Below are 27603 nucleotides of genomic sequence, written 5' to 3'. Positions count from 1 at the left end.
TCAGCAGCCTCCCCCCACCCCCAGCCCCAGTCCATCAGAGGACTTCGGGAGGCGCCAAAATGTCCCGGTTGAGTCAGGCCCTGAGTGGGGCGTGGCCCGTCCTGGGATCGACCCCTCCAGGCACAGAGCGCACTCTGTGCAGCCTTAAAGGTCTGGGTTTACGGACAGGTGGCTCTAGGACCTCCTATCCGGCACCTCCCCCACGCCCATCATCGCCGACAAGGGATAAGGAAATCGGCCACCCGCGGCTGGTGTGGACAGAGATGCGCGGAGCCTGGCCTGGAGCTGCCCGGGGGGGGGGGGGGGGGGGTCCACGCCCGAGGTGAAGAAAAGACAAAGGCTCTCCCCCTCTCCCACTTGATTTAAATAAGTCATATTAACTGGACGATAAGTGTGAGTTCCAGCCCTGATCTCTCTCAGGATGACTCACTCCAGGGCTTCTTTTGAAATATCAAAATATCAAATATCAAATATCATTTTCCCATCTTGCTCCTTGCCACCGTCGGGGTCCTGCCCTGCAGTGGACATCTGCATCTTCAGGACTTGGGCATCCATGGCCCCACCCCACCCCATCGGTGAGATTTAGGGACACAGCTCCGCTAGGGGACACTAGAGCCTGGTCCTGGTCCAACAGGCAAGGCCGCTGGAGGAAGGAACCCCCCCCCCCACACACACACACACCACCACCCGGGGCAGGTTGTCATGTTTCTCCAGGAAGAGAGCCCCCCCCCCCGGGGTGGATCCCCCTCCTCCAGGAATTGTGGGGTTTGGGGGAAGGGAGACTAGGATTCTGCTCTTGGGATTGTTATTCCCGGACCCTGGAGGGTTCAGTATTTGAAGGTATGTGTGATCGTTCTCTTCTAGATGTTTCTGTCTTTTTTTGCATGTGGGTCCAGATTGGGACCATCTGCCAGGTATGGTCCATGGGACTTTCTCAGCTCTCCATTTAATCTGTTCCTTCCCCCCAAGCCCCGCCAAATGCTAAGAAGAGCCACCCCGCACACAGGTTCCAGGGATCAGGACCACCCTCACCCCCTTACCAGGAAAGCTAGAGGAATTTAGCCAAAGGGCTAATGGGTGGTGGCCCAGAAAAAGTTCTGCCCTCAGCCCCACCCATCAGCACCCAAACCAGCTGAGCGCAGGTGTGCTTTCCGCTCTGTGAGACACCCCTCACTCGCCCCCCAGCTAGCTCCAGTCCCTTCTTTCCTCACCTTCACGGGTATTAAAGAAAACACCCGTGCCCCGACCTCGGGGTCCTAGGAGGTGCCGCTCCCAGGGGTGGCTGACAACAGTCTGGCCACAGAAACCACCCCAGCGCAGGAATGGCAAAAACACGACCACCCTACCCCGGGTGGGACTCGAACCCACAATCCCTGGCTTAGGAGGCCAGTGCCTTCTCCATTAGGCCACCGGGGCGTGCCCCTGGGGTGCAGGCTCCCTGGCCAGCACCGCCCCCTTCCTCGCGCGGGCACCTCCACGGGTCTCTGAACGCCGGGCTTCGGGCAGTATAGGCGCGAGAGACCCGTGGAGGTGCCCGCGCGCCGATGCTGCCGGAGGCCCCGCGTTCAGGGCGACGTCTGTCCCCCGCATGTTGCTGCGCGGCTTCTTAGTTTCCGGCCGCGAGCGGGCGGGGAGTCCTGGCACCACCCCCGCCCCCGTGCCCCGTCCCGTCGGGTCCCGGTGCCGCCCCAGCTCCGCAGCCTCCCGAGTCCCCGCCGCGCCTCGCGGGGGCGAAGGTGGGGGCCGGGCGGCCGAGGGAAGCGTCCCCGCGCGTGCGTCTCGGGAATGGACCGCAGAGGCCCGAGCCGAATCCCTCCTCCCCTTTGTGGTATCGGGGGACACTTGGGGGGACCATCCCTCGGGTCCCTTCCCCTGCAGCGAGGTGGGCGATCAGAGTCCCTAAGGGCCCGACCCGTCGTCTTCGTTCTTTGGTTTGAGGTACGGTGCTTGTTTGGGGGACGAGCGGCCCTGCGCCGGAGCCTTGGGCGTCCCCGAGTGTCCAGATTCTGCTGGTTCCGGGGGGGTGGGGGGGTGGGGGGTCGAGGGCAAGAAGCCGGGAAGGTGTCTCGCCTTTATAGTGCGAGCACAGATAGGACAGGTGGTGGCTGCGGTTTTCTCCTGCTGGGGAGAAGTGTCCCTCACTCCGCGTCGTGCAGAGGGGCCCCACTGGGAAGGACCCCGGGACCTGAGGACAAGGAACCAGGTGGGGCGAGAGCCGGGACCCTCCGCACTCGCACTCGGACCCGCGCAGGCCCCTGTCCTCCGACAGCGCCCTCGGGACTCGGACCCAAGACCCTGCTGCCGGAGAGGCGGCCGCAGCTCCCCCGGATTCTGGGCGCCGGGCCTGCGGACTCCGCGAGCCCAGATCCCAAGCCTTGCCACCTGAGGTCGCAGGAGGTGGCTCGTTTCCTTCACCGCGGGGGCGTCAGCGGGTCGTTTCACGTTCAAAGAGTGGGACCTCGTCCCCAGGCCTGGAGGGGCGGCTCCTCCGTCCCCCCCCCCCCCCCCCCCGCCGCACCCCCAGAACCTCTGCAGCCAAGTCACCGGAGGCTTCAATACAAAGGACAGAGCACCCAGGGGAGGTTCCTGTCGCCCGGCTAGCTCAGTCGGTAGAGCATGAGACTCTTAATCTCAGGGTCGTGGGTTCGAGCCCCACGTTGGGCGGGTGTGCCTTTTGGCCTTCAGCAGGCTTTTCAACAACTCCTAATCCCCACCCTGAGATCTTCCTGAGAAAACAAACCTCTGGTTGCTCATTCTATGACAAGAGAACGCGGTTCGTGGGTGTAACCTTTACCCTCAAGGGAGACATTCTGAGGCTCTTTATCTTTAGAGTTTTATTTTTTAGGGGCGGTGGTGGCTTAAGCCTAGAAAGGCAGAGCCAAGCCTACAGGGGCAGGTCCCTATAGGTGGGGTCTAGGTCCTTTCCCCTACGGACTGGGTCCCCCTGCGTCACTCACAGGCGTGAGTCGGCTTTGGGTCAGTCAGGATCAGCCCGTGGGGCCTTCTCCACCCCTCATCCCAGATGGCTCTCACATCCTCCACCTTCTCCAGGGGTGGGTGATGAGGTTGTCAGACCGCAGGGTAGGCCCAGATGGGGGTAGTGGAGGGGGAAGCATCAGATCTGTGCACCTGGGAACCCAGAACAAGAGATGATCCGTCTCCAGAGAAGGGGAGTGGGCACGGGGTCAGGCAGGAAGGGGACACCGATCCCGGAGGCCTCCACAGTGTGGGAACTAGGTGAAGGGGCCGAGGATCCTCCCTGGTCCCCCTGCTTACGTTTCTCCTTCCTTTCAGACTCAACTCTTCTCCCCACTCAGTCTGCTGTCCTTGAGGAGGATGAGCTGAGGCTCTTATCCCAGGGACATGGCCTGAAGCCCACCTTGGCTCCACCTTTTATAGCCCTGGACCTGTGGGTGTAAGTGAGGCCTTCACCTAGACATTGTGGGCTCCCAGCTTGAACAAATCTTCCCGTCTATCTGCTGTGAGGCCCAGACCAACCTGGAACCCATAAAAGAGAATAACCCAGATGATACGCCAAGATGTGGCCTCCTGGCACTTTCCAGACACATTGGATTCAGACCCCCAGGAGTGAGATGCCTCCCCTGCCCTCAGTAGCCCTTTGGGACACCCTGGCCCTGCAGGGATGGGCAGAGAAAGCCAGGAGCCCAGGTGATGGTGAAGACAGCAGAGGGAATAAGGAACGGACACGTTTAGAATTAAACCTGACCCCAGTGACAGGGGCCAATTTCTGGGGCTTTCTGCTCTCCCCACCCAATTGCAGGTGGCTCTACTCCCTCTGTGCCTGCCTTCCTTACTCCAGCCTGGCAGTGCTTCCCTGCAGGGACCCCTCCCAGTGCCTAGGAGACCCTGTTCACAGCCCTCCTGTCGCTGGGAAACTATTAGCAAGTTGGTACTCACTGTACCCCCAGCCTCAGCCTCAGGGGAACTCTGTGCTTTCTGGAGAGATCCTGTGGTGGGGGGGGGGGGGATTTTCCTTGGCTTGTGGGCTGGGGCCTTGAGCCTTCCCCTAGATGTGAAACGTGCAGAACACACATTCTGGGCAGTTCTTTTAGGGCTGCAGGAGAGCTACAGGACTAGGCTCCACTATTTTCCATCTGGGCCCCACAGATCTGGGCCCCCGAAACCCAGCGTCTCAAGGACCTCAGTTTATCCAGCTGTAAAGTGGGGATAATCCCAGCTCATGACTCAAAGATTTGTTTGGGATATTAACTTACTTAACTTTTTTTTGTTTTTGTTTTTGTAAAGTATTTAGAACACTGCCCTGAGACATTAACTCCTGTCCCAGCTTCAAGTTTGCTTGCCGGCCCCAGTCCTCCTTCCTCACTGAACCGGGCGACTCCCGGCTGGTGGAAGCCCAGGTTTTCTTTCTGAGGCCCCTCTTAGTTCTCTCTTTTCCCGCCTCTTCTGCTTTCCCATTTCACACTCCTCCTGACCCCTTTGGGCAGGAACCTGAACAGTCTCTTGTCCCAAATTGGCAGACCCTGGCTCTGCCCCACTCCCTGCGAAGGAGCTGGATCCCAAGGCCCGAACTCAGTGTCAGAGTTCAGCAAAGTATTTCAAGGGAATGAGGAATCGAGGGGTCAGGCCTGTTTTCCCGCCCCTGAGAAGGGGCCCCAATGATCAGTAGTTTGTGAGTTCCAGTGTCTGTCGCGTCTTTCCCCGCCCACTCCCGTCCGCGGCCAATGTAGAGCGCTCCAGCCCAGGAAGACAGGCGCCGCTGATTGGAGGCAGAGCATCGGTCCCGGTTTGCGACCAACTGCGGGTGAGCTGTGTCCCTCGCAGTCCACCCTGGGCACAGCTGCAGTTCTCTTTCCTTCGCTGGATGCAAGCCTGGGCCGGAGACGAGCCCTGCCCTGCGCGCTGCTGCGATCAGCTGCGTAGCTGGGAAGCGGTGGGTTGGGGAGAGGCCGCGCGGTTCGGTCTTCCTTCTGCTGGGGCCGCTCGTGGACCGTTGATGAGCCTAGAACTAACCCTCGGTCCGAAATCTGACAGAGGCTGCGAACCCGCGAACCCACAGGGCCGGCTTCACAGGTGCACGCGCTGACAACTGAGCTATCGGGGTGATTTCAGCGCTTCCGCGTGCGTCAGCTTCAGAAGAAGGAGGGAGAGACGTGTCGTGGTGGCTCGTTGGTCTAGGGGTATGATTCTCGCTTTGGGTGCGAGAGGTCCCGGGTTCAAATCCCGGACGAGCCCCCTCTCCGTTTTCCCGTCCGCGTTTTCAGCGGAGACGGCACCCACCAGGCTGAGGCTCCTGATGGCACAGCCCGCGTGGGACCTAGGGCGCCGTGAGCCGTGAGACGCACATGGTCTGTATCTCCCGTGGCTGGGAATCCGCGGCACCGAGGTTAAAGGAGACCACTCCGGGAAGTAAGAGGAGGTTATCTAAAGTAAGGCAAAGTGCATCGTTGGTTCTTCTGGGGGTACAGATGATCCCCGCTGGAGTCTCAGGTGAGTCCTACCCTTAACTTGATTTTTTTTTGGGGGGGGGAGGGAGGAGGGGAGAGAGGGAGCGACACCCTGGATTCCGTGGGCAGAATTTCATTCCCCCGGGCTTGCCCAGATGACAGCTCAAGGAAATGCGCGCCATGGATGGGGAGGGGTGGTGGTTAGGTGGTCAGACAGCACAAAGCGAACCCGCTAGCCCAGATCTGCCGGGTCCTCGGGGGATGGGTCGCGCCTGGACACGGGGAGGGACACAGAGACAGCAGAGTGCTGGGAACCCGACCCCCGATTCCTGGACGCAGTCCTTTTGCCCCGAGGGCGGTGTCCTCATCCTCCCCACCACCTGAGGACCTGAAGACCCTCCTCCCGCCCCTGCTGAGCCGGGGAGGGCATCCCTGAGCCGCCCCGGTGCGGGGTCTGGTTGATGGTCTGATCCACCCCCCTCCAGGGGCCAGCCCTTCCGGGCCGAGGTCACCCTAGGGCAGGAAGGTCGCTGGCCGCCTGGTTTAGTCAGCTTCGTGGGTTGTAGGCTCCACGTCGGAAACTCGATGTCTTGGTTTGATCTTGCCAGGGGCGGGAGAGGGGAGAGCAGCCGGGAGGAGCTCCTGCAGAGTGACCACAGGGCAGCGCGGGGACGCACGGACCCCCTGCCCGGCTGGCCGCCCTTGCGCGCCAGGGGCGGAGCGCGGAGCGGAATCGGCGGAGGCCACCTTGTTGCGGGCACGCAGGAACCGCTCCCCACTTTATGGGCGCAGGGAGTGTTAGGTTCCCTCCACGGCCGTGGATCCCAACCTCTAGCCCTTCTCCACGGATCTGAAACCGATTCCCCTCCCCGCGCTGCTCCGCCGTTCCCGCCCTGGAAGCCCTATCGGTCACAAAGAGGAGATTGGACACGAGTTGCAGCAGGGCTCGTTGGTCTAGGGGTATGATTCTCGCTTAGGGTGCGAGAGGTCCCGGGTTCAAATCCCGGACGAGCCCTCCTTTTTGTCTCCCCGTGGATCGGAGAGCTGGCCCGAGACCCCCACCCCCAATCCCGCGCCAGGCTCCACCGGGGGAGGGAAGCTTAAAAAGGCCTCAAGCTGGCTCAGTGCCGCCCACCGCTGCCTTTAAAATTTAATTGGGGCCCAGTCGCCAAAGCGTTGATAGAGCCACGTCTCTAAATGCTGCTTTGTCGGTCGGAGTTGGAGGCACCGGGGTGGGAGAAAGATGTCCTTCCTTCCTGTGCACCAGGACGCCTTTGGCGCGGCCAGGCGGGGCCCCAGCGCGGTCCCGGGCTCAGGAGTGCGGGAGCTTGAGGACTGGCCATGGACTTCTGGTATTTGCAGCGTGGCCGGAGGGACCCCCAGACACCGAGCCCTTCCCCCCACACGTGGGCGTGGCCTCCTGGGGCTCTCCCCGCAGCCCCTGCCCGCCCTGGTCCCTGCCTTGGTCCCTGCCCCAGCCGGGTCCCCTCCCCACTTTTCTGCAGCTCCGGCTGTGTGTGGATGGGGGTCGCCTTCGCCGCGTGAGAAACGGACCGGGTCCTGCCAACACGACGAAGCTTGAAAACCTAAGCATTTGAAGAATAGTGGGCGTATTGGTCTGAGACCGTGAACTCACTCGTTCCCCCATCAGCTAAAAGGTCAAACAGATGTTAACACTTTAAAACTGTATTAGAGAATAATATGTTGCACGTGTGACTAAGCCCGACCGACCACGTTCAAGAGCTCTACAAGGGTGGAAGCTGTTCTGCAGAACCTTGAGGCGGGGATGCTTCAGGTGCCAAATTCCTATAAAACACTCCCTCAGGGGGGGAAGGCACCTTTCCTCCCAGTACCGGACCCGAAAGGAAAGTGGGACTCAGGGGACAGGGATGAACTCCTCCAGCCTTTCCCTGCTCGTCGTCGGGCTCCGGGGTCCAGGGAAAGCACTTCTGTGGAGTTGCAAGTTCCCAGCAGATGCCTTCAGCATGTGTGGAAACAAGAGTGCCATGGTGTGCCAGGACCTTCTGCCTCTTAGAGGATCTGAAGGATGTTACACCGGAGAGAAGGAAGCAAAAGAACGTGGTGGTGGAGAGGCCCGTGGTGTTGGACAACTGTTAGTGGCACGGTCTTCCTTTTTGTTGAGGATGGTGAGTTTGAGAGCGCACTATGACCCAAGGATCATGAACAATCCAATTCTGTGTACTTGAGGACCGATTGGGGGAAAAAACCCAAAACCCTCAAGTAGAAGATTTAATTTAAAGTGACCCATGAATGGTACGTCCTTGAGCCCCTGGCTGAAATCAACAACAATTTTCTGTGCAGAGACACTTTTATTCTAGGTCTCACAGAATTCCATACATCAAGAAATTTAGAAGGGAAATGGGCAACTCACAAAACAAACAAGAACAACAAGGAAATAAGGCACCATGAGCAACAACCAGTGAACAACAAGCAATGGAAATAAAATTGCCAAGATTTCAGATGCTAAGATTGGAAGACACAGATCATAATACAACTAATCTTACTATGCATAAACTGATGGAAGACTAATTAAAATATCTTTGAGAACAGAAGCTATGTAAAATGCTCTAGAAGATTGAAAAAGATGTAAATTCCTCTAAAAATAAAAATACATAAAAAGTGAAACAAAATTCAATAGATGTATCTAGCAGCTTAAAAAGGTGCAGAAATAGTAAATGAAAAATAGGTCGAAATATATACCACAAAACCCAAAAAAATCCCAATATGATTACAGATTAAGCAACACACCTTAGAAGTTCCATGATTAAAGAACAAATTACAAAGAAAGTTCGAAGAAATACATACTTTGAAATAAATGATGGTGAAAATACTGTATACCAAAACCTGTAAGACCTAGCTAAAGCAGTAGTTGATAGTCTTAGATGCGTATAATAGAAAAGAAAGGTTGAATACTAATGTCAAGAAGTTAGAAAAAGAACAGCAAAAATAAACCCAAAGAAGTTAGAACAAGGGGAAAAATAATAAGATAGGAAATCAGTGAACTAGAAAACAAGCATATGATAGAGATTAATGACAAATCCTGAAGCAGATCTTGAAAAAAAAAACAGTTATTGATAAAACTTTGCAAAAACTGATTACAAAATAAAGGAAGAAGACATACAACCCATATCAGGGATAAGAATGACTTCACAGTCATTACATAACTTAAAAGCATATGCTAAACAGATTTGTGAAAACTTAGAAAAATACATAATTCTTTGAATTAAAAAGCATGCCTTGTGCCTGAGTGGCTCAGTCAATTAAAGCATCTGACTCTTGATTCAGCTGAGGTCTTGATCTCAGGGTTGTAAGTTCAAGCCCCGTGTTGGGCTCTGTGCTGGGCAGAAAGTCTTAAAAAACAAACAAACAACAACAACAAACATGCCTTAATGGGATCAAAATGGAATAAAAATGTAAATGACCTTTAAATTAATAAAGAAAATGAATCAATGGTCAAAAATTATCCTCCAAAGAAAATTATTGACTCAGATGGCTTCAGTGGGGGCATGCTACCAAACATTCAAGAAACTAAATTTTAATCTCACACAAAATCTTTCACAGAATAGAAGACGGAATCCCACCACACATTTTACGAGGCCAGCACAACTCTGATATGAAAACTAAACAGCACGAGAAAGAATTTTAAAAGCACATAATCTATAATCTCATGGAAATGGATGTAAATTCTGAAACAAAATACTAGCAAGCCAAATCTTATGACATATAAGAAGGATAATATTCCATGGCCAAGTTGAGTTTATCCTAGGGAACGCGAAGTTTATTTGACATTAGACAAATCTGATGTATGCAACAAATTCAAGGAAAAGTATTCAATATAATCTAACTTCCATTTATGACTTTTAAAATTCTTAGGAGGGGCGGCTCAGTGGGTTAGGTGTATCACTCTTGATTTTGGCTCAGGTCAAGATCTCCTGGTTGGTGGGTTTAAATGTTGCTTGGGGCTCTACCCTGACAGTGCAGAGCCTGCTTGGGATTCTCTCTCCCCCTCTTTCTACCCTCTCCTGCTCACCCCCCCCCCCCCCAAATAAATAAATAAATAAATAAATAAACATTTAAACAAATTCTTAGCAAACTAGCAAGAGGAGATAACACCCATAATTACCAAAATTATCTACAAAATACTACGGCAAACTTCATACTTGATAGTGAATCCCTGGCAATATTGTCTTTGAGATTGGACATACAAGGATGCTGCCACTCTTTCTATTGAACATTTTGTTGGAGAAACTGGGCCACTCATACACTGCTGATGGGGAAGGAAAACGGCCGGCCACGCTAGGAAACAATGTGGCAGTGTCTTTAAAAGGGAAACAGATAACTACCATATGACCTCGATTGCACCTTTGGGTATTTTTTGGGTGTTACATGTTTGTAACAGCACCCCCCCCCAAAAAAACAAACAAACAAACAAAAAAAACCACCCCAAAAAACCCTGGAAATAATCCAGATGTCTGTCAAGGGGTCAGTGTTTAAACTAACTGTGGTACATCCTGGCTTAGGCTTTCTCTCCGCCGCTGGCTCCGGCCCCCTCACCCAGCTGCGGGGGCTACTCCTCCTGGCCTGACGCCAGGTCGGCCTCGGCGGGCACAGGGCCCAGGCGGGTTCCCCAGCTAGAGGCCCCGAGGACGGGAGGAAAGTCCTGGGTTGGCAGCACCCTTGCTGCAGTGGGGAATTTCTGTGGGGCCCGGGGGTTTTGGCCACTAAACCGTCCCTGGTGCTCAGGTCCAATTCATTGCTTTACCTGGTTCCCATGAACTTCAGATCACTTTAGCATCTAGAGTCGCGACCAATGGGCGCCCGGCTAGCTCAGTCGGTAGAGCATGAGACTCTTAATCTCAGGGTCGTGGGTTCGAGCCCCACGTTGGGCGGCTTGTTTTCTTGGTTTGGGCCATAAAACTCTGCAGGAGGAGTTTAGGAAGTCGTACGGACACCGGGGGCTGCGCCTCCCCGCAACGTGTCCCACTGACCTAGAATCGAAAGACACGCAAAGCTGCCCCTCCTACCGGGAGCCCCGCGCTGGCTTTTGCCCCAAGGTGTCGCCAGGGTGCTCCTGGCCACGAGGAATGTCTGCAAAGTGACTTCAGGGAGGCGCCGGGACGCACGGACCGTCTACGTGGCCTCGGGCTCCTTACTGCGTCAGAGCTGAGGCGGATTGGGGGGGGCGTGAGGGGCCCGCCCACCCGCTTCTGAACTCAGCCCTTCCCCGCGGGTCTGAAATCCGAAGCTCCTTCTCGCGTCACTTCCCTGGTCCCGCCTGTCCCAACCCCCGGGTCGCCACGAAGTCATAAACAGAGCCGGAGGCACGCATCCCTGTGGCTCGTTGGTCTAGGGGTATGATTCTCGCTTAGGGTGCGAGAGGTCCCGGGTTCAAATCCCGGACGAGCCCTGTTTTTTTTTTTTTTTTTTTTTTGTGCAAAACCCTCTCAGAGATTGAAGAATTGTCCTGGGACCTCAGCCACTGGGCGTGGAAACAGGACACTGCAAGAGAGAATTAAAAGAGAATCTTTGAAAGCCTACGGTCGACCCCGGGTGCTTTTTAAAAGTTTTTAGATTGGAATCCTGGGGCTCCAGACGTGCAGGCCTCCCCGGGGAGGGCGCTCCTCCCGCGGCTGCGTCAGGTTTAGTGCAAGGCCAGTAGTTGGGGGAGGGGAATCCGTGAGAGGCAACGCTCCCCACAGTCACAACTTTGAGGTTCAAGTCCAGCAATGCCCGGGTGGCATTCAGAGGCCCGCTGCTGAGCATCCAGGATTTCATACGCCGGCACGACTGCGGGGGCAGAGTGGGGTGCGCACTTGGGGAGGCGCTCGGGCCCTTCTCCCTTCTCCTTTCTTCCCCCACCTCCTCCCGCCATTTCCTTGTCGTCCCCCCTCCTCCCCCCCGCCTTGGTCCCAGAACCCGCCAGGGGACTGAGTGCAGTCACGACTAGGGTCCTGTGCTACTCTCTGAACGTCAGGCTGTGAGGTCCAGGCGATTGGAGACCCAGGTGGGGTTTGACTTTGACCCCTAAGGAGTTCCAATCCCTGAGAGCTGCTTTCCACCACGGGTGAAGGGTCCCGCTTTCTGGGCAACTGTGGGCAAATCTCAGGCCAAATCTCTTTCTTCCAGAGCCCACGCAAGCCCCCGCGGCTGTCCGTCGAATCAGATTTCCTGGGGGGAGTCATCCCTGTCCCAAAGTTTTTTTGTTGGTTTGTTTTTAACCTTTATTTATTGTTTCTAAAAAATTGTTAGTTTTGAGGAAATTGCTACAAAGAAAACCACCAGGAGAGACTTACAGTTTCCAGTAACACAAATGGGCGGGATTTGGGGGGGGGGGGGGGGGAACAAACCCACTGGCTAAAAACAACGGGAAATGATGGATATTCAAAACAAACACACATAAAAGCGATGAAAAGCTTTCGAGAGAGTTAAAAAAAAAATTCCTGGCCGCATTTACACGGATGTGGAAAACCACGGGGGTGCGTGGATCCCCAAACCTGCGGGACGCACCGAGGGCACTTGCCAATTCTCCGCAAACAGGCGAGGCGAAGGCAGAGAGCAGAACTTGCTCCTGAGTTCCGCCTTGAACCTGTGGCCCCGCGAGAGGAGGATGCATGGATGACCCCTGTCCCGCCCCCACGGGCCGCCAGCTGCGGCTGGACAGCGCGTTTCAGGGGGCCTCCGCCTCCTCCCGCTAAAATGCAGATGATTTTAAATAAAAGGCGAGCGAGTGCGGAGACCTCTCTCACCGGAAGGGCGAGGTCCCCCTCTCCCCCGAATTTTGTTGCACAAATGATAAAGGATAAATTTGGAGGTGTGGCGAGGGAGGCTCCGAGGTCCCGGAGATCTTAGGGCGATGGGGAGAGAGAATCATGAGCGGCTCCAGATTCTGCTGATTTTTTTTTTTTTTTTTTTAATCATTGGCTACATTACAAGCCTCAGTGAATAACTGGGGGGAGTGTTGCGAGGAAAATTGCAGGGTTTGTGTGCACGATACCCGGACCTTCGGCTCCAGGCAGCCCTAAGCGGAGGGGTTTGGTCTGGCGCTCGGTGCCAGTTCTCGCGCGCGAGCCTGGAAAGGTGAGGCCCAGGGTAGAATCTTCCGGGATGTCTCCATCCCCTGGATGTCAGCCAAGCCCGGAGTTGCGGCGCCCAGCGCGGGACCGCGGCGCAGGAGGCTCTGACTTCGGCCCGCGGGGGAGCCTCGGAGAGCCCGGAGGGTCGCCTCCTCCCCGCACGCTGTAACGGCCCCGCACCGTCTACCTCCCAGCCCTGCGCTCTGCGGGGTCATTGGTCACGCTGGGCCCGGAGAGGACCGAACACTTGTCAACGACACAGCCCGGTGGCCAGGCCCAACGCTCCACCGTCTGACCCAGCCGGAGCCCCCTGCTGCACTCTGAATCCATTCATCCGAAGCAGAATCCAGTGCGTTTCTGAGCGTGGGACCCCTTCTGGAGCAAACAGAAGAGCCAGACTCCGCGAGGCCTGTGGAGGAGCTGCAGGAACGCAGGCAGAGGAGGGCGCTGCGGGTGGCGACTGCGCCCCCTTGCGCGGGATCTCCGCGGAGAGGGGGCGCTTGTTTCCAGGAGGGCGGCTCTTCCCGGAGGCTGGAATACACACTACGGACTCGGCCTGGTTTTGAGTAAAAACCCAAAGCAATCTCTGGATCACTTTCTAGCCACTAAGCAAGCATCTTGGCGGTTGCCCCAGTGGCCTAATGGATAAGGCACTGGCCTCCTAAGCCAGGGATTGTGGGTTCGAGTCCCACCTGGGGTAGTCGGGTGGGTCTAACCTTTACATGTTAGAGGGAACCTTTACATGTTAGAGGGACGTTTTAGGTTCTAGGAACCGTATCCCGAACGAGGTGAGGGGGAATCGGACAATCAACTCATGCTTCCAATGTTCAAACTTACAGGAGCCAAAGTCCAGGGGCCTGAAAGATTCCAGTATGAGAGAGATGGGATCCTATTTCCCTAAAATGGCAACTCCCAACCCTCAGCCCTTTTTGCAGGACTGCCCAAGAAAGAAACGGTGTACAAAGCTGTGAACACGCAGAAACACACAGGGGAGGGGAGAGAAAAGAGACTCTAGCAAAATGCAGAGTATGGAACTCGACAGGTACACAGAAAATGTGGAGAACAGACGTTGGACCTGTGATATAAATGTCAGAATTGAATGGGCGCTTGGCGAGAATTGAGGTGATGCCGGCCAACAATGACATTGTCTTGATCTGGGTTAAGATTATGGGTGATTTTCTGCGTGGGGTTCTGTTGTTTCAATATAATTACTTCTGTGACTCTTTATAGTTCCTCCAGGGCCTCACTGTTAGAATCTCAGTGTCAGCCCAGGATTTGTTGTCTAGCAAACGATGTCTTTGATTGACATGTGACTCAGCATACTGGTGACTGAAAGGTCCCGTGTCCCTGGAAATACCACGCCAGGCTTTTGAGCTTGCTAAGGTGCCCCATCCGGAATTGAATCTCAGACTACCCACCTCTAGTGCTTTTTTTCCCCCCTCATTTTCCTTTTCCTCTTTTTTTTTTTTTAATTTTATTTTAGAGGGAGAGAGAGTGTGCCATTGGGGCAGAGAGAGAGAGAGAGAGAGAGAGAGAATCTTAAGCAGGCTCCATGCTCAGCGTGGTGCCCTACAAGGGGCTCAATCCCACGATCCTGGGATCAATGACCCCAGCGGAAATCCGGAGTTGGGAACTCAAAGACTGAGCCACCCAGGCACCACCCCCTTATCCCCCTTTAAATAATGAAAGTGAGCAGGGCTAGTATCCTAACGGGGGAGAGAGAATCAATGGCCCCTGAGAAGATGACTAGTGTGTTTTGTGTTCAGGTTAAATGTGGGTGTGCTCTTTTAAGCTGCAGACCTGGAGCCTGGTGAGGAAGAAAACAAAAATGAAAAGCAGCAACTTCCTCTGATCTGGAATCCGACTTCCTTTTTTCTTCTGTCTTAAAAATTAATTTTGGGGGCTCCTGGTGGCTCAGTCAGTTAAGCTACCAACTCTTGATCTCAGCTCAGGTCTCGATCTCAGGGTCATGAGTTCAAGCCCTGCATTGGGCTCCACACCAGGTGTGCAGCCTACTTAAACAACAACAACAACAAAACATTTTGCTAACTGCGGTATTACCAGTAGGGGCTTATAGTAGGTGCTCAATAAACACTTGAGTGGGGCGCCTGGGTGGCTCAGTCGGTTAAGCATCCGACTTCGGCTCAGGTCATGATCTCGCGGTCCGTGAGTTCGAGCCCCGCGTCGGGCTCTGTGCTGACCGCTCGGAGCCTGGAGCCTGTTTCGGATTCTGTGTGTCCCTCTCTCTCTGACCCTCCCCCATTCATGCTCTGTCTCTCTCTGTCTCAAAAATAAATAAACGCTTCAAAAAAAAAATAAACACTTGAGTGAATGAAGACTCTCTTAGGCGAGTGGCTTTGGGTATGTTCGGGCCCCTTTGGGACCTACAGCTTATGGAAGACACAAGCTCTCAGCGTGGAGACGTATTCCTGCTGGGTGGGTTTTGTTGTTGAGCCCCTGCCTCAGGATCCTGGGCCTTGGAGTCCCTGAGCCACCTGCTGACCAGGAGACCTGGGTCGAATCCTGCTGGGCCGTGTGCACGTCCACGTCCCTAGGCTTGCACACTAGGCAGCAGAGGAGGGCGAGAAAGCCGACTTGCCTCAAATACATGCCCAGTAGGTGTCCTCGAATGAAACTTCTTAAGTTGGCAAGACTCAGATCTTTTGATGTGCCTAGTCCTATATCATTTAAATTAGATTTTTATATTCTCAACCTTAGCATTTTTGACAGCGTGAGCCAGATCATTCTCTGTGGTAGGGGGCTCTCCTGTGCATTGTGGAATGTTTAACAGCATGGTTGCACTTTATTTTCTAGATGCTGGTAGCACCCATAGTTATGACGACTAAAAATACCCCCCTATGTCCAGTGTCTTATGGTTGTGGGCCACATGTCTAGAGAATCAAGCCCATAAACGTTGGTGCAAACAGTTCTCATTTGAGATCAGACAGGAGGGCTAGTTTGGCACAGGGCCAGGTACAGGGCTGGCCGGAAATCAGCCTGCTGTGGCCAACCTAGAAGGCAGCTTGGTGGGGTCAGGAAATGGGCTATGTACAGGGAGCTAAACAAATAAGTTAATATATTGGGGTTAATCAATGAGGTTAATGGGAACCAGATTTCTCAGTGATGGAAATGGGAAAGGAGAAGGCTTCCATTAATCCTATGGTGTTGTATTGGAATTGGAGGTATTAGTGATTTTATCTGAGAGCTTGGTAAAGGTTGCGTCACTGGGAAAGATGGTCGTGGTAGTGAGTTTGTAAAAACAATTTTTTAAGTTTATTTTGAGAGCGAGAGAGAGCACGCGCACAAGTGGACGAGGGGCAGAAAGAGAGAGAGAGAGAGTCCCAAGCAGGCTCCACGCTGTCAGAGCAGAGTCTGACATGGGGCTGGACCTCATGAACTGTGAGATCATGACCTGAGCTGAAATCCAGAGTCAGAGGCTCAAGTGACTGAGCCACCCAAATGCCTCTATGACATATTGCTTTCAACATTCCTTCATAATCATTGTATCAATCACATTTCACTGGGATTAAAGAATGAAGGTTTCTTAGTTCTATCATTTTTCTGTATTTTTTTATTTTTATGTGAATGTAAAATTAGACAACATAAGATAGATCATTTTTTTTTTTACATGGAATGTTTCATTTCATTTCATTTCATTTTTTTTTTTTTTACATCCAAGTTAGTTAGCATATAGTGCAACAGTGATTTCAGGAGTAGATTCCTTAGTGCCCCTTACCCATTTAGCCCATCACCCCTCCACAACCCCTCCAGTAACCCTCTGTTTGTTCTCCATATTTATGAGTCTCTTCTGTTTTGTCCTCCTCCCTGTTTTTTATATTATTTTTGCTTCTCTTCCCTTGTGTTCATCTGTATCTTAAAGTCCTCATGTGAGTGAAGTCATATGATATTTGTCTTTCCCTGACTAATTTCGCTTAGCATACTACCCTCCATTTCCATCCACGTAGTTGCAAATGGCAAGGTTTCATTCTTTTTGATTGCCGAGTAATACTCCATTGTGTATATATAACCCATCTTCTTTATCCATTCATCCATCGATGGGCATTGGGCTCTTTCCATACTTTGGCTGTTGTTGACAGTGCTGCTGTAAACATCGGGGTGCATGTGTCCCTTTGAAACATGCACCCTTGGATAAATACCTAGTAGTGCAATTGCTGGGTTGAAGGTTAGTTCTATTTTTAAGTTTTTGAGGAACCTTCATACTGTTCTCGGAGTGGCTGCTCCAGTTTGCATTCCCACCAGAAGCGCAAAAGAGATCCTATCTCTCCGCATCCTCACCAACATCTGTTGTCGCCTGAATTGTTATTGTGAACCATTCTGACAGGTGTGAGGTGGTATCTCATTGTGGTTTTGATTTGTATTTCCCTGATGATGAGCGATGTTGAGCATTTTTTCATGTGTCAGTTGGCCAGCTGGATGTCTTCTTTGGAGAAGTGTCTATTCATGTCTTTTGCCCATTTCTTCACTGGATTGTTTGTTTTTTGGGTGTTGAGTTTGAGAAGTTCTTTATAGATTTTTGGATACTAACCCTTTATCTGATATGTCGTTTGCAAATATCTTCTCCCATTCTGTTGGTTGCCTTTGAGTTTTTCTGATTGTTTCCTTTGCTGTGCAGAAGCTTTTTATCTTGATGAGGTCCCAGTAGTTCATTTTTGCTCTTGTTTCCCTTGCCTCCGGAGATGTGTTGAGTAAGAAGTTGCTGCGGCCAAGATCAAAGAGGTTTTTGCTTGCTTTCTCCTTCAGGATTTTGATGGCTTCCTGTCTTACATTTAGGTCTTTCATCCATTTTGAGTTTATTTTTGTGTCTGGTGTAAGAAAGTGGTCCAAGTTCATTCTTCTGCCTGTCGCTGTCCAGTTTTCCCAGCACCACTTGCTGAAGAGACTGTCTTTATTCCGTTGGATACTCTTTCCTGCTTTGTCAAAGACTAGTTGGCCATATGTTTGTGGGTTCATTTTTCTATATTTCTTAATTGGCATTATTCTGTAAAGAAGAGCTTTCCCCCCAAAATGAACCCAAGATGAACTTCAGATCATTTTTAAAAGACAGAGTACATGCTAAATTCTTTCCCTTTAATTATTGATTTTCACCTCCAGTTAGAACAAATTACCTTATATTTTTCTCTTTTTTATACTATTATTACTGATTCCTAGATTTTAATATTTTAAAGTGTTGTAATTACTTATAGTTATTATTTATTTATTTGACGCCCAAATTGTTTCAAATTTGGCCAGTGGGGGGGAGTCTTTTCAATATCACATCTTTATTCCTTTTTAAAGATCTCTATTTATTCACATATCTTTACTTTGAAAAATTTCAAGCCTAAAGAAAAAGAAAAATGTGTGGATATAGTGGTTCATTTGAATGTCATTTGCAGTTTAGAAATGTTCTCATTGAACTTTGAGTATTTGCTTATTTACTTACATACATATAATGTGCTAGACCCACCTTATCTTATTCCTGCCCAGACTTGCAATCAGCCCTTTCTCTATGGAATCCTAATTCTTTTTAATAGGAAATGGTGTTTAGAAGCCAAGATCTAGGTGCTAGGAGTGCTCACTGATACTGGGTTATCATTAATTGCAGATTTTGTTTTTTGTTTAGTTCACCTTTTAGAACAGCTTACTAATTTATCTTTTTGTCTTACGTGTTCCTTTTCCAATCCTTTGTACAACTCAGCTGTTGGAGCAAAGAGTGGATCTTAGTAACTAGATTTTTTGTTCAAGGACATTCCTTCCCATTCCCATTCTTTGTATCTGTTTGGGAAACTCCTCCCTGCCTACATTTAGTCATGATGATAATGTACATCACTGGATTCCCACATGGAATGCATTGGGCTTGAGACCCAAGACTACCAAAACATCCTACTCTCCCATCCAGAATGATTGGTTCGGATTTGGGCATATGACCCAAGAAGAAATTATCATGGTCTCACCTGAAGTTAATAAATAAACACTGGTAGGGGCACCTGACTGGCTCAGTCGATAAAGCAGGCAACTCTTGATCTTGGGTCCTTGAGTTTGAGTCCTATGTTGGGGGTAGAGTTTACTAAACAAAATCACATGTTTGCTTTGGCAGCACATATACTAAAATTGGAACGATACAGAGATTAGCACGGCCCTTGCGCAAGGGTGACACGCAAATTCGTGAAGCTTCCATATTTAAAAAAAATTGCGAAGCCTCATTCCAAACCTCTGAACTACTCCACGGTGCCTACACTGGAAAGGGAATAAATCTTTAAAAATAATTTTAGGGGTACTTGGGTGGCCCAGTCAGTTGAGCACCGACTTTGACTCAGGTCATGATCTTGTGACTTCAAGACCCGTATCAGGCTTGCTGCTGTCAATACAGAGCCTGCTTTGGATCCTCTGTCCCCCTCTCTCTCTGCTCCCATGCTCTCTCTCAAAAATAAATAAAACATTAAAAAATAATTAAAAAATTTTTTGACATGCATTTATTATTGAGAGACAGACACAGAGCGTGAGCAGGTGAGGAGCAGAGACAGGGGGAGACACAGAATCCGAAGTAGGCTCCAGGCTCTGAGCTGTCAGCACAGAGCCCGATGCGGGGCTCGAACTCACAAACTGCGAGATCATGACCTGAGCCGAAGTTGGTCGCCCAACCAACTGAGCCACCCAGGTGCCCCAAAAAATAATTTTAAAAGGGGGCACCTGGGTGCCTCAGTCGGTTAAGTGTCTGACTCTTGATTTTGGCTCAGATCATGATCTCATGGCTCATGGGTTCGAGCCCCACACCAGGCTCTGGTGCTGGTGGTGGTGCAGAGCCTGCTTGGGATTCTCTCTCTCCCTCTCTCTCAAGAATAAATAAGTAAACTTAAAATTTTTTTAAAGAATTAAAAAAAAAAACATGGGTAGAGAGAAGTTCTATGTGCCCAGCGATTGCTAGTTTAGGAGGATGTGAGTTTGGAGGTACTGGTGGCCATCTTATCTGCCACATGGAGAGACACAGTCTGTAGAACGAAGTCAAACAGAAGCTAACAGAATAGAGAGATAAGAAATACATGTCCTGATGTCATTAGTTGGGTCCCTGAATCTAGCCCTGCCTGAAACCTGCAAGAAATTTGGACTTTGCAATTACATCAGCCAATAGATTCCACTTCTTAAACTGGTAGGAGTTGGTTTTCTGTCGCTTGCAAACAGTGTCTTTAGTAATCCAGTGACTACCGTCCCCTCCTCCACAGATTTTTGATAATTCACATGGTGAGGTGGTTTTAGGCCAATTTTTGGAGATAGAATGTACAGAACTTGATATCTGATAACATGTATCTTATGGAGACCTGGGGATTCCTATGGCCCTGAAGTTCTTGCCTTGAGTTACTCGGGACAGGTGAATGATATTTATTAAGACATCATAATCAGCATGAAGAATACATTCTTTATAAATAACCTAAGTGTAAGATCAGGTAGAGTAACACTGGTCTCCAGAAGACTTTTTTTAGTGATTCAACTGGCACTTCTGATTGAGGTGGATGGTTTTTAAGAGTAACTCTTTAATATTATCAACTTAGGAAAGTAAATTTTTCAGTGCATAAGACCAAAAGCTTTATGGGCGCCTTAAAGCCAGATCTTGCCTTCAGTGCTATGTGGTGATACTTACTGGACTCAGAAATTCTATGTTCCTCATTGACACCCATGTTATACTAATTTATAAATGGACTCAATAATGGTTCATAGTCTACCTCAAATTGAATATATAATAAAAATATAGAATATAGGATGAAAAACTTGTCAGCTGACCCTGTATAAAAATGACTACTGCTATCTGAAGAGAAACACAAGACACTGTTTACAAATGATATTTATCCAGAACGCAGATGACTGAGCAGAGGACGAGAGATGTAAATATCACTTAACATCTTTAGCTTCTACGTACTGGACATGGTTCGAGCCCAGTGCATCGATGAGGTTAAGGGTCATGAGGTGTTTAACTCAAATTACTTCATTTACACAACTGTACAAGGTGAATATTATTTTGTGATTCTGTGAAGGTTGATAGATTTCTCAAGATTACACAACCGGTAATGGCAGATCTGGGAATTAAGGACACAGCTGTGTGAATTCAAAGTTTATTCTCTTAATATGTAGCATCATGTATATTTCCTAACAAGGACACTACCCCAGTGGGAGTGGAGTATAAAATATAGGACCGTAAGTTTTCTCTAGTAGAAAAGTTCTTGGTGATGATTTCCCCCAAGATTGTTGCCAAGCCCTAAAGCAGTAATTGCATAACTCCGACAATAGGTCTTTATTACCAGTGTTGGACCTAAAAGAGCCCGAGGAGGAAAAGGGACAATTACTTGCTCCTTTTCTCTAATGAGTCTCTTAGGGAATATGGCCCTAGTGGCCATGGTGGCTCTCGTAAAGAGCTGGCCCTCTGATTCTCTCAAACATCCTTCCTGCACCAAGGGTTGAGTCTCTGTGCTTTAGCCCTTGTTCATGCAGACTTAGCCTGAAAACCCCAGTGACAAGTCCATTCCCCTCAAACCAATAATCTCTGGCCAGGTCTGGAAAAGTGAAGCAAGCTTGGGACTCCTGGTGACTGTCATAACTGCCCTTCTTTCTGGGTAAGAGTCAGATCAGTGGGGCTTTACCAATCACTGATTGTTAAGGTGGAAGCCTTTGCAGGGGCATGCCTCGCTACATCTTTCTTTTAAGTGGAGCCAAGGAAACAGTTCTGAGATCATCAATCATCCCTTGCGGTCATATATGACCATCTATGCCTTGTCTGTTTATGAGACCTGAACTGTAAGGAAAAACAATTGGCCGAGTGTCTGCCCATATGTCTGGATTATTTCCATTTCCATTTTACAAGTTAGACTAGAGGGAGCTCAGTGGATATAACCAAGAAGGACTGGCTCAGAGCTCCATAAATTGCTCAGAAAATGTGAGCCCAGGAAGCAGCAGCAGCAATGTTACCATTCTGAGTGATTACTGATAACATCTACAGAGGAAACATCTTCACAATGTGTAGCATGTCCAGATTAGAGATGATGCAACTGAAAAATGTTCTCTAAGGCAACACCACTAATGACAACAAAGACATCAATATCCTCTATTAAGGCGTATGCTTACTATATTTCAGTCTCTGTGGTAACCACAGAGCGTGTGTTCTCCAGTACTATGAATATTAATGTCTCTATTAATATTTTTATATCTTTAGTGATTTTTGACACTATTTAAAGATACGTGATCATGGTAGAAAACTCAAACATACAAAGAATTTCTGGACAAAACCATTGTCCCCATCTCTCAATGTCCTTCCAGAGGCATGGCCCTCATTTTGATATTGAAAGAATGCACGCACAAAAAGGCCATCAGTGGCCAAAACACACAGGGAGCAGGGTTCTAATGTCTCACCTGTGTCACTCAGTTTTTCTCCTAGAAGTCTTCTTAGTTGCACAACCTTGACCATCATTTTCAAGGCTTTTGAATTTTTCCTGCATTGTCTGCCTCTGGGCACCAGCTTCTAGCCCCATGAGAGGAGCAAACCAGTCGAGTGTCTCCGAGTTCCTCCTCCTCGGGCTCTCCAGGCAGCCCCAGCAGCAGCAGGCCCTCTTTGCGCTCTTCCTGAGCATGTACCTGGCCACGGTCCTGGGAAACCTGCTCATCCTCCTGGCCATCAGCGTGGACCCCCGCCTGCACATCCCCATGTACTTCCTCCTCAGCCACCTGTCCTTTGTGGACATCTGTTTCTCCACCACCACCGTCCCCAAGATGCTGGCCAACCACATCCTTGGGACTCAGGCCATCTCCTTCTCTGGGTGTCTCACACAGATGTATTTTGTGTTCATGTTCGTGGACATGGACAATTTCCTCCTGGCTGTGATGGCCTATGACCGCTTTGTTGCCATATGTCACCCCTTACACTACTCGACAAAGATGACCCACCAGCTCTGTGCCCTGCTGGTTGCTGGGTCATGGGTCATTGCCAACCTGAATGTCCTACTGCATACCCTGCTGATGGCTCGACTCTCGTTCTGTGCAGACAATGCCATCCCCCACTTCTTCTGTGATGTGACTCCCCTCCTGAAACTGTCCTGCTCTGACACCCACCTCAATGAGGTGATGATTCTGACTGAGGGTTCTCTGATCATGATCTCTCCATTTATTTGCATCCTGGCTTCGTATGTGCATATTACCTGCGCTGTCCTGAGAGTCCCGTCCACGAAGGGAAGATGGAAAGCCTTCTCGACCTGTGGCTCGCACCTGGCCGTGGTTTCCCTCTTCTATGGCACCATCATTGCTGTGTATTTCAACCCTCTGTCCTCACACTCTTCTGAGAAGGACACAGCAGCTACTGTGATGTATACCGTGGTGACCCCCATGCTGAACCCCTTCATCTACAGCCTGAGGAACAGGGACTTGAAAAGGGCTCTTGGAAAAGTGGTTGGAAGAAAGACATTTTCTGTCCGATGAGAGAATCAAAGCTGAATCTCATTTTCATGAAAACTTTTTTTTTTAATCAACTGAGTATCAGAGAGCAGATATTTTGTCAAAGGGAGTCTGGAAACAAACTTATTCATGTCTGTGCTAGGGGAATGTAGATGGCAATTGTTACTTACTTACTTACCTGTGGCCTGAATTCACCCGTACTCCTGCTGCATCTACCAGTAATGAGATTTCTTTTTTAATGACTAACTTTTGAATTATTTTACACCTAAGTCAAGTGTTTCCTTTTTAAATGGTCTGTCTGGAAGGATACAGGTGACACATATTTTTGAACATTAGAATTACCTGGAAGCTTTTATAGTCCACTGATGTCCAAGATCCAACACTGACCAAATAGGTCAGAATCTCTGGGGGTGGGGCCACAACACTGAGATTTAAAAAGCCTCAGATGATTCTAATGTGCAGTCAGAGTGGAGAATCTTTGGTCCTTGTTGTATTCCTTACACCTCCTCTGTCTTGGTCAGTCATAAAAATTGGGTCACAGGAATGATAACAGAAATTAGTTTTGAGGGATGCCTGGCTGGCTTATTCAGAAGAGCCTGCAACTCTTGATCTCAGGTCATGAGTTCAAGCCCCACGTGGGTGTAGAGATGACTCAAAAAAAAAAAAAAAAAAGATTTGAGACTCAGGCAAAAGAATAGAGTAAAATATGAGGACTAAAGTGGGTAATACAATTTCAGGTGAGGCTCAGAGGCCCAGGTGGGCATGTGGCCCAGAGTTTCAAGAGGCAAAGCAGCACAGAACGGGGAAACATTTCGATGGCGAGGATCCTGGTTGGCTTTCATACCATGGAGCGTGGGGTCAGTAGGGCAGTCTTTGATTCCAGGGGAGCAAATGAACACTTCCTGTTCCCTCTGCCTGGACCAATTCCCCCTACTTTCTTCTCTGTGGCATGAAGGAACACACCCCCCCTATCAACACCCTCCTGCACTTTCAAGAAGCAAGTCAAATGTCACCTTGTCATCCATGATGGCTCCTGATTCTCTCTTCTGATTATTGAGCTCTCTCTTTTTTCCTTTGGTTTATTCTTCCACTCCAACAAGTGCTTTCCACAGATTACGAACTCTTCCATACCCCAATTCACATAGTATTTGCCTTGTACCCCAGTGCCTGGCACTGCTCCCAGACCAAAGCCTAGCTGAAAGGAAAAAAATAAAAGGGTGAATGCATACTGCCTTAGTTTTAATTTGGACATTATTTCTTGAGTAGGAGTTTTAAAAATTGCTTCATTTTAAACCAATGTTAGGTAATACCTAACGTGCCCTGCACAATATGGAGCACCAGAAATCATAAAGAATAAAGCAAAAATAACCTGCAGTCTTGCTGCTCCAAGATGGCTGCTGTTATACACCTGTGGATATAATTTTAGAAAAGTTGCCTGAAATCTTGCCATATAATTTTGTGTTCCAATTTTCCACTTCCTTCTTACCATGTCAGTAGAAGTCTTAGAAATGTGATTTTAATGGCCACATAATATTTGATCCATTCACGAATGCATTCCCTGACTCTGAACAATTTCGAGTGTTTCGGTACTACAAGAAATGCTGCCACATACTTCCTGGTGCGTAATTCCCTGTTTGTGTCCCTTAATCCCACATGTAGCCTCCCTGACCAATTTCTTCAGCTTGCAATAGAAATTAAGGTCAGAACTTCTTTATGTCTTCATTATTTCTGCCCCACCTTACCTGTCACTTATTATCAGGGGTATCCAGTCCTTCTTTCTTGGTGTCAAAGCACCCAGAAGCTCATTCAGAGGGATCAGCCAGTCCTCCTTTCCCCACCCAGGTGAAGAGAGAGAACCGGAAGTTGGACCCGTCCATTGGCATGATTGTGTGAATGACTAGCAAACAGTGCAGCTCCTGAATCTCAGTCTTGTGTGGTCTGCTGTAGACCTTTTTGCTGCAGCATTGATGATTGTGGCTCACAACCCTTTGGGGACAACTCTTGCACCCTCCTATGGCCTCAGGTTGCAGCTATCCGAGCACAGATTTACTTTATTCTCCACTGAAGTCTGACTCTGGGCCATGGTGGCTACACCCACAGGGGCTTCCCGCTCCACTGTGTCAACCAAGAACACCAGCTCATCTTTACCCTTCTACCTTTGACACCCTCTCTGAATCCTTGGAGGGGGGGGGTCTGTCTTTTTATATGACATGGACTTCAATCTGGTTTGTTTCTAAGATATAGCTATATCTGTAAGATAGAATTCAAATACGTGTATATGAAGATGATAATGTTCTGATACTTAGTGTTTTTATTGATTGATCTGTAAGGCTTTATAATGAACATTTCAACTATTTTTCTATCTATTAATAACTTTTACTTTTCTTATTTGATGTAAAGTTTTGGAGGCCATAGAGGTTCATGAAGGTTGTACCTTTATTATGGATTGTATCTTTTTGTAACAGAAAGATCTTTGTTCTCTTTAATCCTTTTAATATTAATCAAATACTCCTTACGGTTAATATGAAATCCCTATCTCTACTTTTTCTTGGACTGTGTTGGCTCGTTCTCTTGGACTTTCTGAAATAGTTGACTTGGATGAAGGATTCTTTCCCTGCTTGTCAGGTTGTTCTTTTTATTTATTTTTTCTTCTAGTACATGAGAAAAAATTGGAATACAATACTTCACCTGAAATTACTCAACTACGAAAGCCTCCGTCTCCTATTCACTGTTAAAAAACAAATAAAACTTTATGAGTATAAAATTAATACATGTTTGATGGGAGACAATATTCCATGGGTCTCTTGTTTTTCTGTACATTTTGTGAGCAGTGACAGTGAGTGCTTCTGTTCTATATAATCTCTTCAAGAATGTTTCTATAGTGAGTGGCCTTGGAAGATGAAAATGGTGCCTTTCCAGAGCAAATGGAGGGTTTTTCACTGTCCACTCTAATAAATATAATGTTTTCTTCTGGGGAAACATCAGGAAGGCTTTTTGCCAATTACAAAGGTTTGATTTTTTAAGGTTGGGCGTCCTCTCCTCTAAATCGCCCACTATGTACACAGGTGCTGCCTGGCCTTATTCATGTCATTCCGTGGGAACTGGGGCTTAGGGAACTGGTATAAATGCTGATACGCTGGGTCCTATTATTCGTGTGAGTAATAAAGTCCTTTGTCTCGGACCCAAGAGTTTTGTGTCTTCTGCCACTCGCCGTGAAATTTGCAGACTAGCTTGTTAACTTGTAAGCAGGGTAAAGTCTCAGACCCTTTATAGTTCTTGACACTGCTTATTGAAAAAAGTTTTTGGAAAATGCAGAAGATGATCAAGAAGAAAGAAAAAGTATCAGAAAAACCTGAATTCTGAATATTTTTGTTTCCTACTTCTTCATTTATCATTTTAATTATGATGATGCTCTGACAACAATAAGGAGGGCTGAGCCATGTTGGCTGACCAGAGCACATATGCTCAACCACAAGGCTGTATTGCATATTATATACTTTGAAAATGTCACTTAGGGGTGCCTGGGTGGCTCAGTTAGTTAAGCAGCCAAGTCTTGATTTCAGCTCAGGTCATATAGAGTACGAGTTGATTATCCACTCATTCACTGATGGAATCAATATTCTTTTTCTGCTAAAATTAACCACTATTGCTGTTTCTTGTTTGCAAGCAAGAACCCAGAGTGAAACATGCTGGAATGTAACCAATCGTCAGGAAAACACTCGATCCCAGAATTGGAACACCATGAAGATTTTCTCCAATGAATATCTTCTTTCTCTATATTTATTTCTTCAACCCTTCTCTGCCTCTCAGTCCATCAGATGGCAGTGGGCAGGCAGAAGATGGTTGGATCTATACATTCCAGCCAAGCCACATAATGAGATGGACTGGCTCTCCTTCAATCCTAGTTCCAAATACCCTGGTCCAATCAGCTATGGTGAAGGAAAGGGCATATGGACCAAAAATGGCGTCTGGGGCCCCACAGTTACTACTATTTGGATTAGGAGCTTCTGTCCAGGAAAAAAGGTAAAACAATGTAAGTTGGATTGAAATCCCAAAGGTATCTGCCCCTGAGGCCTGGAGTTTGCAAATGACAGCATGCTGAGTTCTCCTAGAGACAACATCCCTTAGAATCAGGCTATCCTTTATCCATGATGCCATGATGGATTATGCTCAGCTCTGTACTGTGCTCTCAACATTCCCATCTGCAAAATGGAGAAGATCAGGCATCACTCATCTTCTCTGAAGATAAGTAGGCCTAAGAAAACCAGAGTTATATGGAAACGAAAGAATAGCCCAGGGTCTTAAAAGAGGAAGTAAGAAGGACAGGGATTTAATAACTGAATTTTCACACATATATGTGCACAGGCCCAGATCACTCAGGTCCAGGAGAATTTTGTCTGGGACTTGTCTCCATCAAGCTGGCTTCATTTCTAGTATCTTCCATGTTCTGTCTCAAGGGTTACCAATAAAACCTTAGATAGTATTCTTTGTCATTACTGTTTCGTCCAAAGGGCCAAAAGTTGGCAAGACAATCATTCTTTTCTCCTCTCTAATGAGGCTCTCAGGGAATCTGGTCCCAGTGGATGTGAAGCTCCTGTAAATGCTTGCTCTGTGATTGCCCCAAACATCTTTCCCAAACAGAGGACTAAGACCAT

General features: G+C 49.0%; 1 protein-coding gene, 7 non-coding genes and 1 pseudogene across 8 annotated transcripts; 8 read left to right on the top strand and 1 right to left on the bottom strand.

Moving 5' to 3' along the window:
• Positions 1 to 1343: 1343 nt before the first annotated feature.
• On the bottom strand, positions 1344 to 1416 carry TRNAR-CCU. Its single transcript has one exon. It is a non-coding gene; the product is annotated as a tRNA-Arg (tRNA).
• Positions 1417 to 2591: 1175 nt separating this feature from the next.
• Positions 2592 to 2664, top strand: TRNAK-CUU. The gene has a single exon. It is a non-coding gene; the product is annotated as a tRNA-Lys (tRNA).
• Positions 2665 to 5142: 2478 nt separating this feature from the next.
• Positions 5143 to 5214, top strand: TRNAP-UGG. The gene has a single exon. It is a non-coding gene; the product is annotated as a tRNA-Pro (tRNA).
• Positions 5215 to 5463: 249 nt separating this feature from the next.
• Positions 5464 to 22972, top strand: LOC122209622 (olfactory receptor 1F1). The gene is made up of 2 exons (XM_042921652.1): positions 5464 to 5469; positions 22027 to 22972. The coding sequence occupies exon 2, from the start codon at positions 22031 to 22033 to the stop codon at positions 22970 to 22972; it is 942 nt and encodes a 313-aa protein (XP_042777586.1). The 5' UTR covers positions 5464 to 5469; positions 22027 to 22030.
• On the top strand, positions 6370 to 6441 carry TRNAP-AGG. Its single transcript has one exon. It is a non-coding gene; the product is annotated as a tRNA-Pro (tRNA).
• Positions 10264 to 10336, top strand: TRNAK-CUU. Its single transcript has one exon. It is a non-coding gene; the product is annotated as a tRNA-Lys (tRNA).
• On the top strand, positions 10783 to 10854 carry TRNAP-AGG. The gene has a single exon. It is a non-coding gene; the product is annotated as a tRNA-Pro (tRNA).
• On the top strand, positions 13148 to 13220 carry TRNAR-CCU. Its single transcript has one exon. It is a non-coding gene; the product is annotated as a tRNA-Arg (tRNA).
• Positions 18603 to 18702, top strand: LOC122210387 (annotated as a pseudogene).
• Positions 22973 to 27603: the final 4631 nt, after the last annotated feature.

Source organism: Panthera leo, chromosome E3, assembly GCF_018350215.1.
Source record: "Panthera leo isolate Ple1 chromosome E3, P.leo_Ple1_pat1.1, whole genome shotgun sequence".
NCBI lineage: Eukaryota > Metazoa > Chordata > Mammalia > Carnivora > Felidae > Panthera > Panthera leo.
The sequence above is the reverse complement of the archived record's forward strand: the minus strand, read 5'-3'. Positions and strand labels throughout refer to the sequence as shown.

What these genes read in the sequence shown, in the direction of transcription:
- LOC122209622 (XM_042921652.1), top strand. Translation starts at nt 22,031, where the DNA reads ATGAGAGGAGCAAACCAGTCGAGTGTCTCCGAGTTCCTCCTCCTCGGG.